Consider the following 12,390-nt stretch of genomic DNA (forward strand, 5'->3'; position numbering starts at 1 on the left):
TCACAACGGAAGTATGCCTTAGATATTCTTGAGGAGATAGGAATGACAGGTTGTAGACCTGTTAACACTCCGATAGATCCAAATTCTAAACTTCTACCAGGATAGGGGGAGCCTCTTAGCGATCCTGCGAGATATATGTGGTTAGTTAATAAATTAAACTACCTCACAGTGACTAGACCTCACATTTCCTTTCATGTGAGTGTTGTAAGTCAGTTTATGGATTCTCCATGTGATAGTCATTGGGATGTAGTTGTCCGCATTCTTCGTTATATAAAATCAGCTCCATGTAAAGGTTTATTGTTTGAGGATCGAGGCCATGAGCAGATCGTTGGATACTCAGATGTTGATTGGGCAGGATCACCTTCTGATAGGCATTCTACGTCTGGATATTATGTCTTAGTAGGAGGAAATTTGGTGTCTTGGAAGAGCAAGAAACAGAATGTGGTTGCTCGATCCAGTGCAGAAGTAGAATATCGAGCAATGACTATGGCGACATGTGAGCTAATTTGGATCAGACAGTTGCTCAAGGAGTTGAAATTTGGTGAGATTAGTCAGATGGGACTTGTGTGTGATAATCAAGTTGCTCTTCATATTGCATCAAATAAAGTGTTCCATGAGAGTACTAAACACATTGAGATTGATTGTCACTTTATTAGAGAAAAGATACTCTCGGGAAATATTGCTACAAAATTTGTGAAGTTGAATGATCAGCTTGCAGATATTTTCACCAAGTCCCTCACTGGTTTTCATATTAACTACATGTGTAATAAGCTCGGTACATATGATTTATAAGCACCAACTTGAAGGGGAGTGTTAGAATAGTTATATTAATATATGTAATTAGTCCTATTCTCTTATGTAATAGAAATAGGTTATGTGTTATGTATATATATAAATAGAGCTTATTGTAACATAGAATATTAATTAATAATATTTTCTCTCGTTGCATTCTCACAGGCAAAACCTCAGATATATCATGGTGGTCAGAAGAGGTAAAGAAATGTTTAGACTCAAAAATGTGATGTCAGCTGACATAAGGTACCTACGAAGATCAGGTGAGTAACAATGATATCCCTTCTGAACACGAGAATAACCAAGTAAGACACACTTGAGAGCACGAGGAGCTAACTTATCTTTCCCATGGGCTAAGTTATGAATGAAACATGTGCTCCCAAAAATACGAGGGGGAAGAAAGTATAAGGGTGACCGGAAAAACAATACTGAATACGGAATATGATTCTGGATGGGAGATGAAAGCATCCGATTACTCAAATAACAAGATGTGAGAATTGCATCCCTCCAAAAACGCAACAGAACACGAGATTCAATAAGAAGTGTGCAACTAATCTAAATAAGGTGCTCATTATTTCTCTCTGCAACCTCGTTTTGTAGAGGGGTATAAGGACAAGATGTCTGATGAATAATTGTTTGAAAAGTCATAAACTGTTGAAACAAAGAGGATAATTATCTAAGGCATTATCATTGCGAAAAGTGTGAATAGATACACCAAATTGATTTTTGATTTCACCATAAAAATTGTGGAATATAGAAAATAATTCATAACGATCTTTCATTAAGAAAAACGAAGTGCATCTTGAATAATCATCAATAAGACTAACAAAATAATGAAATCTTAAACTGACTTTACTAGGATCCTATATATCAGAATGAACTAAAGAGAAAACAGATTCTGCATGACTCTCAACACTACGCGAAAAGGAGGCTCGGGTATGTTTCCCAAGCTGGCATGACTCACCATCTAATGTAGACAAACTAGACAAATTAGGAACCATCTTCTGAAGCTTAGATAAACTCGGATGTCCTAAACGTCTGTGAATTAGGTGTGGAGGATTTGTAACTAGACATGATGTGAATGGATTGAGTGAGTTAAGGTAGTAAAGGCCTTCTGATTCACGCCATGTGCCAATCGTCTATACCGTGCTATGGTCATGCATAATAAAAGAATCATCAATAAAATATATATCACAATGGAGGGCACGAGTCAAACGACTAGCAGATGCAAGACTAAAAGGACAGTCGAGGACATAAAGAACGAAATCTAGATTGACGGAAGATAGGGGATTAGCTTGTCCAATTCTTTTTGCTTTAGTTTGACATCCATTGGCTAAAGTAACAGTGGGAAGAGACTATGAATATACAATATTCGACAAAAGTGATTTATTACCAGAGATATGATCAGAAGTGCCTGAGTCCATGGTCCAAGAGTACTAGACTGGGAAACACTAACAAAAGAATTACCAGCAACAGAAGTACCAGTCTAAGCGACCGAGGATACTTGTGGAGATGTCTGCTTACTTGCTCGATACTGAAATAACTCATTATATTCTCCTTCAGATAAAGAAAATTCATGATTACTTGTAGTCTCGGTCTGGGCAACATAAGCATTTTTGGGTAGATGACCATGTAAAGAATAGCACACTTCATGAGTATATCCAAGGTTATGACAATAAGAACACTTGGGTCTAGATCTTCCAAAACAACCTCATCCTCGTCTATTCTCCATAGTTTGAGATGCCCTATTGTCCACTCTCTGGGATGCGAGAATAGAGGAGTCAAATGTCTGTGATGAGATCAGTGGATGACTATAATACAAGTACCCCTATTTCTAACAATATGCAATACCTACACTACTCCTATTCCATGTAGAACTATGCTTATTTACATAACAGCTAACTAACTAACACATATAATTAACTTGGCTCATTAATTACCATGACAAAGGAATGATTGGTGAGAGTAATGTGCATAGAATAAAAAATGAATTGTTAAAATTGGGAAGTGCTATGTGATATTAGGATGGCTACCAAAGTAAAAGGCATAACATTTACAACACCAGCAATATTATATGAGAGTGAATGTTGGGCTGCTAATATCCAAAACGCCCCCAAGGTAATTGTTGTAGAGATATGAAGCTAGACAGATGAGAGATTATAAAGATTAGATATAATTAAACAATCGCATTAGCCAAAAGGTGCAAGTAGCATACCGAGGATAAAGTGAAAACATGTTGCTTGACTATCAGATGCATCAATTCATAGGTGTAAAAGAGTTTTAAAAAAAAGAAACGATATAGACTTAAAATCACATGAAAAAAATTTACTTCAAAATAACTACAATATCTTGGTATTAATGCATCCTTAGCGAAAAATAATATGGAAGAAAGATATTTATATAGACGACACCAATTAGATGAAAATTTATTTAATTATATTAATACGTTTACACTTAGTCATATGTTTTCTAGGAGTCTTTTTTTTTTATTCCAATAGGAAATAGAGAAGAGAGAACTTTCAATATTGTATATTTTTATTTTTTTATTTATTTATAGTAAAATGTTGGTCTGAGATGAAAGCGTAGCGATTTATCATCTTTTCATTAAAAACTTTTCTGCAGCAAAAAATTATATGATGTGACATGGAAACGGTATAAGGAAGCAAAGACAGTGTACTGGTCATAAAATATTTAGTCATTAATTGCACGAGCTTAAAAATCCCTTATTTAGGAAAATACTTTTTATCAAACTTATTTTATGAAAAATTAATTTTATAGGAGTCTTTGTGTTTGGATAATCAATTTTAAAAAAAAAAAATTAGCAATTAAGAACAGTAATTTGTATTTGGTCAAGGTTTCAAAAAGTACTTATTGGGAGGAGAAGCTACTTTTATTAGCTTTTGAGAACAATTTTTGCTACTATAACTCAAAAGCACTTATTTTTTTCTTAAAAACTTGACCAAACAAATTGAAATGCTGCGCTAACTCGACGGGCAAAAACTTCACGGTCGAAACCAAAATGGTTATTGTTCCAAGAAATAAGTTTCTACTACACGGAGTACTATTATTGATCGTGTTATAAATATATTATATTATGGATGTTCATTTAGTATTCCGTTGTAAATAAGCTTCCTGGAGAAGCTTATCCATATGGGACTCCACCGTAAATATGTTTATCTATTTAAGTACTTATCCATACAGGGTATAATAAGCTTATCCTTTCAGTACCCAGTTATGGATAAACATTACCCTCGGTAGAAGATTATCCATATCGGGTATAATAAGCTTATCCTTTCAGTACTCCGTTATGGATAAACATTGCTCTCAGTAGAAGATTATCCATATCTGGTATAGTAGCAGCTTACACAGCAGCTTCCTTTCTTCTATAAATAGAAGAGATTTCAGTTCATTATGTACATCAGTTTGAATTCGAATAATATATCAGTTTCTCTCTATACTTGTCTTTACTTTATAGTCTTTATTTTATAACACGTTATCAGCACGAGACTCTGCCATCTCGAGCAAATATTTTGAGAGTATCTGAGGTAAGAACTTTCTTTTCCTAAATAATGTCAAATCTTTCTAAACTTGAATTTGTAGCCCTGGATATATCGGGCAAAAGCTACATGTCTTGGGTGCTTGATGCTGAAATTCATCTTGATGCGATGGGTCTGGCAGACACCATCAAAGACAAAAATCAGGCATCAAACCAAGAATATCTTACTATTAAAGATCCAGTCATACTGTGGAATAATTTGAAAGATAGATATGACCACCTGAAGATGGTCGTTCTTCCACAGGCACGATATGATTGGACTCATCTAAGGCTACAAGATTTTAAATCTATCAGTGAGTATAATTCTTCTATGTTCAGAATTATTTCCCAATTGAAGTTATGTGGTGATAATATTACTGATCATGATATGTTGGAGAAAACTTTCACCACTTTTCATGCCTCGAATATGCTCCTGCAGCAGCAATATCGAGAGATGAGATTTAAAAAGTATTCTGAACTTATCTCACATCTTCTTATAGCCGAGCAACATAATGGGCTATTAATGAAAAATCATGAAAGCCGACCTACTGGTTCTTGTCCATTCCCTGAAGTGAATGAGACGAACTTCCACCAGGCTAAACGTGGAAAAAGTCGTGGCCCCAGTCGTGGTCATGGTCGTGGTCGGGAAAGAAACTCTAATCATGGTAATAATAATGCACCAAAGAACACTCCTCACCACCAGCAGTGGAAAAGGAAGGAACAAAAGCATGAAGCGGTGCAAGCACCAAATGCAAAAAATGCATGTTATAGATGTGGAGAAAAAGGGCACCGGTCACGTACCTGTCGTACGCCAAAGCACCTGGTTGAGCTTTATCAAGCCTCCCTAAAGAAGACAGAGAAAAATACTGAAGCAAATTTTATTTCTGAAGATAATTTAGGCTTCATGCATTTGGATGTAACTGATTACCTTGCACTCCCAGAAGGAGAAACAAGTCATGTAATCGATGGTGAATCTGTAGAAATGTAAATATTTTAATTTTTGTTATTTGTAATAGATAGTATGATTATGTAATTGTTGTACATAAAGAAAAATTATGATTTGATAATGATGTTTACTATAATATATCTTGTTTATGTCATTTTAAAGAATATGGATAACATTATTAGATCAACTTAAAGTCTAGCAGAGTTTGCAAGAAATATACAACCACAAGAAGTGGTTATATTTCGTATATCTCATTGTAATTATATTTTGTTAACTACCAGAAGTGGTATATGCCTATGATCACCAGAAGTGATAATTTAGGCTTTCTATGGTTACAATTGAAGATAAGCTACATAAATATTCTCTATATTAAATGCACGCCTCGATTTGCTCCTGAAGTAGTAAATATTTTAAAAGAAGTTGAGGCATCACAATTTGATGTGATTAATGCGCATTCAGATAATTATGTTCGATTTCCTGAAGGATGAGAACTTTTGATAATATTAATCCATTCCCTGAAGTGAATGTGACAATACTAATAAGTCGGGTAAATATGAACGCGCTCTTGATGTGAATACATTACAATTCACCTCCAGAAGAGTTAATATAATTGAGAGAATATATACTCAATATTTCGTATTTTAAATTTGCTCCTGAAGAAGTAACACAAATGAAATTGCCTCCTGAAGTGGAAAAATATTATGAAGAGGAGTTTTCGTGTGCTTAAACAATTGTTTTACATTGTTTATTTGATTGTGATTTTCTCTCATGACACCAGCAGTGTCTGAGCAATTTTTGATAGTACAAAATGTATCAACAACTCCTGAAGAGCTAAATGTTTGCCTAAAGAATACATAACACCAGTAGTGCCAGATAAATATTAGATTGTGGATAATAAATGAAGGCTCTCGAAGAGCTTATATACAAATATGTCATTCATATTATATGATTATGGCCAAAACATATGTTGTAGTAAACCTGAAGTTTACTAATACAAATGGCTATCATATTGAGACTACAAATGATTGGAAGATTGATAATCTTCATGTTTCCACAATCATAGGGGTAAAATAATATGTATGTGAGAAGTTACCTACCTTATTCTTTAATTTGTACTATATCATGTATTACAGTAAACCAGAAGTTTACTAAAGCAAAAGTTTATGCCATAGTAAACCAGAAGTTTACTAAGAGATAGCACATGACATGATAAACTTGAAGTTTTCATTTGCCATTTTTAAATGAGCTATTTGAGAATTCAGATAAGCATATACTAAAGAACTAGAAGATTCTTCAGGAATTCTCATGTGTTGCTTGTTCTCATAATGAATTAATTATACCAGCTAAAGTTGGGGCTAAGACCCTTGATTCTGAAATATATAAAAGGTGAATATGGGTCCGTTCACCTATTATGTGAACCACTTATAGGTGCATATATGAGATGGTTACATGTGTAATTATTGTCAACCTGCAGTTTGGCATTTGGAATTGCTTTTCTCGATTAAGAGCATAATTTTCAGATTATGAAATCAAGACAGTTCATCTTGATAATGCTGGTTTATATCCAAGTTGGTTTAGCATTGAATATCTCCTATTAATGGCTAAACCATTGCTTATGAGAACAAAGCTTCATGTGTTGGTCTAAGATTTTCTAAATTGCATATAGCAGCACTTGTATGCATCAGATCAACAATATATGATAAGTCCTCCCTTCACAATTGGTTTAGGATCAGAAACCAAATATTTTTACTATCTTTTGTTGCGTGGTATATGATTAATTTCTCTACCATAATACACAAAGATATGTTTCCCAAAGATGATTGGGGATATATGTTAGTTTTTCTAACATTTGGGGGATGGAATAAACAGTTGAAAAATATGTTATATGAATCGAATTATCATGATCCTCACTTAGAAGATAATTCAAGTCGAATGCCAGAAGCATTTGCTGATCCAAAATTAAATATCATATTTTAGCTGCAAATGCTCCTATTAAAATTAAAATCCCTGAAGGATAGAGTTTACTGTACGCATGAAGCGTGGTAGACCAATCGATTCCAAAGGTAACAATCCTTGAAAAATAGTAGGAGCTAATGATCAAAATGATCATAATGAGGAGGAAATAAGCTGTAGAAGAGCTCATGACATAACATTTCATGAAACTCCCGAAAAAGTTCAGGTACCTGAAAATAAAGAAAGTGATGAGATCTCCACAAGTTATGTCGCTTCGGAATTGACACAAAATGATCGTCGACGATATATTTAATACAATATAGTGCACAATATTGTAAAAGATTGTGAGGATCGGACTAGCAGTCCAGACACTTGAAGATGTCATACTATTTAGATACAAGTCTTAACCTATATATGACTTATTTGGCTAAATCTATATGAAGATCCTTAAAGGATTGAAAATGCCCGAAGCATATAATTCAAAGTCTTGAGAAATGTACTCGATCAAATTATAAAGATCTTTGTACGGTTTAAAGCAATCTGTGCGCGTGTGGTATAATCGCCTCAATAAATATTTACTGAAAGAAAGTTTCATAAATTATGTTATTTGTCCATGTATTTTTATAAAGAAAATGTCATCAAAATTTGTTACACTTGCTGTTTATGTTAGTGACATAAATCTTATTGGAACTCCGGAAAAGCTCCAAGAGGGTCTTAAAAATACTTTTACATGGACAAAGTGTACCCATTAAGTACACCAATGAATATTCAATCACTTGAAGTGAATAGGGATTCGTTCCAACCTCTAGAAGAGGATGAGGAGCTCATTGGTCCTGAAATATTCTATCTCGGTGTAGATGGTGCACTTATTTATCTTGCTAATGCTAACAAAAATGGTGCAGATCGTATTGGTAATGCAGATGCAGGTTATTTATCTGATACCCATAAAGATCGATTTCAAACCGGCAAGCAGGGAGTGCATATGATTGAGATCAGTGATTCATTCGAGAAACATGTGGGTTGAAATGTGATAAAAGACCCACAATATTATACGGAGACAATGTTTCATGCATAGCACTATTAAATGGAGGATTTATAAAAGGAGATAGAACGAAGAACATTTCACCAGAATTATTCTACATACATGATCTTCAGGAAAATTGTGACATTGATGTGCATCAAATTAGTTCAAGTGACAATCCAACAGATTGTCTTTACCAACATCAATTTTTGAGAATATGGTATACAAGATTGGAATGCGGAGACTCAAATATTTGAAATAAGATTTTCTTCAGGGGGAGTAAAATGCGCGTTGTACTCTTTTTCCCTAATAAGGTTTTTCCCACACGGTTTTCCTTATAAGGTTTTTAATGAGGCAGTCAGCAATGCGTATTACTAAATATGTGTACTCTTTTTCCTTCACTAGGATTTTTCCCACGTGGTTTTTCCTAGTAAGGTTTTAATGAGGCACATTATTTTTTAATGAACATCCAAGGGGGAGTGTTATAAATATATTATATTATGGATGTTCATTTAGTACTCCGTTGAAAATAAGCTTCCTGAAGAAGCTTATCCATATGGGACTCCACCGTAAATATGTTTATCTATTTAAGTACTTTATTGGAAATAAGCTTCCTGAAGAAGCTTATCACTTCGATACCCGGTTATGGATAAACATTACCCCGGTAGAAGATTATCCATACTGGGTATAATAAGTTTATCCTTTTAGTACCCAGTTATAGATAAATATTACCCCGGTAGAAGATTATCCATACCGGGTATAATAAGCTTATCCTTTCAGTACCCAGTTATGGATAAACATTACCCCCGGTAGAAGATTATCCATATCGGGTATAATAAGCTTATCCTTTCAGTACTCCGTTATGGATAAACATTGCTCTCAGTAGAAGATTATCCATATCTGGTATAGTAGCAGCTTACACAACAGCTTCCTTTCTTCTATAAATAGAAGAGATTTCAGTTCATTATGTATATCAGTTTGATTTCGCATAATATATCAATTTCTCTCTATACTTGTCACTTTATAGTCTTTATTTTATAACAGATCGCAAGTTCTAAATTATCCCCAACTCTCAAAATCAGCAAAAAAAACATGTTTATATTTAAGGCTCAATTTGATAAAGAGTTATTCACGAGGGATAATTAATCCCGAGATTAAATTTGAGATGAATTTATCCCATATTTAGTTAGGACAAAATCATGCTATAACTAATCTCGAGATTAATCATCCTGTATTGTAATGTTTTTTTATCCTTATGGGAGGGTGAGATAACTAATCACGTAATAACTAATTCTGAGATAATTATTGGTGGGATAACAACCCCTAAAAGAGCAATCTGGCACAAGTTGGTTTCACAAAAGGGAGTCTCACAATAAACTTCCACGTTAGTTGGGATCAAATGTCAAAAGCATGGTTCCATGGCAACAATAAAAACAGTACGAAGAGAAATTTTTTCTAGGCAGGCCAAGACTATTTAACAGAACGTGATGGCTAAATCAAAATTGGCATTTACATTTTACGAATTATATTCAATCTTAATTATCAAAACCAGCAGTATTTTCTAAAGAAATAAAGAGTTTGTCCACAAGCAGATCATTTACTGTGCTCCAAAATTTGCAGCTGTCAAAATCTATAAAAGATAGCACGACTCACCAAGTTTCAAAGAAGGGGACATAATTAGCAGTAGATGTATCTTGGTCTATAATAAATAGCTGCAAAAACCATATCTTGGTCTATGATAATGTATAAATCAAACATAGGCAAGAACAAGAAGCAAACTTTTGAGATCGTCGCAATAAAACTCAACTTAAACAATGTGAGGCTCTAAAGACTATCACCATATTCGAACACATATTTCGGAAGCACGAAACGAGTCTACGCTCCAGGAACCTCGGGTTCTGCCTCTGCCACTGTCTCATCAACTGGCCGATCCAACTTCACACCAACATCTTCTGAATAATCACCATGAACCTACGAGAATAACTCAAAATTAATAACCAAATAGCTGCTGGTATACAATATGAATGCCATAGTAAACTATGTATGCGTCCTGTTTAAATCAACAGGACAAAGAGCAGACACATCAAATACCTCCATCAGCTTGCCAATATCAAACTTAGGGGCCTTGAGGATCTTGACTTTTCGAATATAAACATTTTGCAAGGGGAAGATGCTTGAAGTTGCTTTCTCAATCTCTCTGCCAATTGATTCAGGGATGAATTTGGCAACCAACTCCTTCAGGTCACATGAACTTGCTTGGTTCCTCATGATCTCAACCATCTTCCTACGGATCTAAGACAATATTAAAGGTATGGTTGTGAGAACTTGCGAGATATGATGACAACCATAAGCATGTAGGTGCATAGAAATACTACCAACCTGACGGATCTGGCTGCTCTGAGCATAACATGTACGCTTCTGCTGGTTTGGGCGTTTCTTTGTAAAAGCAATGCAGAACATCCTCAGGGTATAGCTGTCGGTAGTCTTGACATCCACATGGGCCTCAATCAAAGTCTGCCATTTGCGAACCAGTGACCTCAACTTGTCCGTTGTGAAATCCATTCCCTGTAATTACTTAAAACAAAGTTAGAACTCAATCTACAGCAGCAAATGCCGACATATGATTGTCTAAAAGAATCGTCCTACCCAGAAATTTGTGAGGACATTCTTTCCTTGCACATCCTCAGCTCTCAACCTGATCTTCCTGAAAGCCTGATCCTCATCCTTTTGAAGATCAGCCAGACTCACTTCAAATACTCTATGCTTAAGTCCCTCTGAAGCAATCTGAGAGGAAAATAAGGACATAATTATTCCATTGAAATTGCAATTACAAATGTGCTTTCTTAGTATACAAAAGATGAAAAATCAAAGTTTAATCTTTTTTAATGGAGCACAGTAAATAGACCCAAGAAAAGCAGGTAGATCAAATATAACATGAAACAGAGTAAACCTAATAGAAAACAATACTCTAGATATGTGATCATCCACACATTCAGGAGCTGAAAAGAAAACAGATAGCTGCCAAAAAATGGTCCTCCAGCCATTTTAAAGATAAAAGTCATAGAACCTTATTGAACATTTGCTTAATTGCAAGATAACTTATTACATTTTAGCTTGTACGTCTCTATGAGAGGTTATAGGAGAAATCAACCCAATCCGACTAGCAACATTTATTAAACATTATAAATCACCAATTACTAGTAAAGTGTGAATACTGTAACAACCCTACAACCTCCTTTTGAGTATTTATGTATAATTTAACAAACAGCCAAACTCTAACTACTGATAACCAACAGTACTCTCCTAAACAAAGGCAATCAAACATTTCTTCACTATAATGTCATTTAAGTGTAACTTTAATCAACAAGCGCAAGATAGAAAGAAATGTCAAGGGGCAAAACGAAGTAGAGACAAAAGGGAGGGGGAATAAAAACCTTAGTTCCCTGAGTCCTAGTAACAAGGGTTTTGCCAACGTTCTTGATATCAAAAACGGATGGTGCCTTAATGTCATACCAATCCTTCTTTGCATACGGATCCGCCCTGCAATCCCACATTCACATACGCACACACCGCACATTAGTATTACCCACATTACACATACACAACAAACGGACCAATGAATAAGGTACTTACGCCTTCTTCTTTCCTCCCTTCTTTCCCTTGGAAATCCTCTTGTTCTTGCTGCGCAATGGAACAATAAAAGAGCATTAGAAATTGAAAAAAATAAATGAATCAGAAATATGCTGTGAGCGTTAAAGAGAGATACCCGACGGCCATGTTGGGAAGGAAAGGTTAGAACTGCTTTGGGGCTATTGGGGAAGGGGATGATGAGGCGATACTTAAAGAGGAGCTGCGGATGAGAAACCCTAGTTTCAGCAAGCAGCGCTGTAGTGTCATGTGCTTGGTTATATATATCTTGCTATGACAACATCTGCCACTTCTTTTGGGTTTAATTACGAAAACACCTTAGATCCCCGTTTCCAGTTTTTTTTTTTCTTTAAATCTTCGGGGATAGACAATCACACAAGTAGCACAAATAGCACATGCGGGTCGTTTCGTATAACAATCCAAGTAAAAATAATTTTGGGATAAAAATTTGCATTATTTCTTAAAAAATTTCATATAGTAATTTCAAAATAAAGC

The 12,390-nt window shown here is 34.9% G+C and overlaps 1 protein-coding gene across 1 annotated transcript; it reads right to left on the minus strand.

Annotated features, from left to right (window-relative positions):
• Positions 1-9,904: 9,904 nt before the first annotated feature.
• Positions 9,905-12,152, minus strand: LOC107785466 (small ribosomal subunit protein eS1-like). Its single transcript, XM_016606784.2, has 7 exons — positions 12,014-12,152; positions 11,881-11,928; positions 11,682-11,787; positions 10,894-11,031; positions 10,627-10,812; positions 10,339-10,539; positions 9,905-10,218 (listed from the first exon to the last, which is right to left on the minus strand). Exons 1-7 carry the CDS (start codon positions 12,022-12,024, stop codon positions 10,123-10,125), a joined length of 786 nt encoding a protein of 261 aa, XP_016462270.1. The 5' UTR covers positions 12,025-12,152; the 3' UTR covers positions 9,905-10,122.
• Positions 12,153-12,390: the final 238 nt, after the last annotated feature.

Source organism: Nicotiana tabacum, chromosome 6 (assembly GCF_000715075.1).
Source record: "Nicotiana tabacum cultivar K326 chromosome 6, ASM71507v2, whole genome shotgun sequence".
Taxonomy (NCBI): Eukaryota; Viridiplantae; Streptophyta; class Magnoliopsida; order Solanales; family Solanaceae; genus Nicotiana; species Nicotiana tabacum.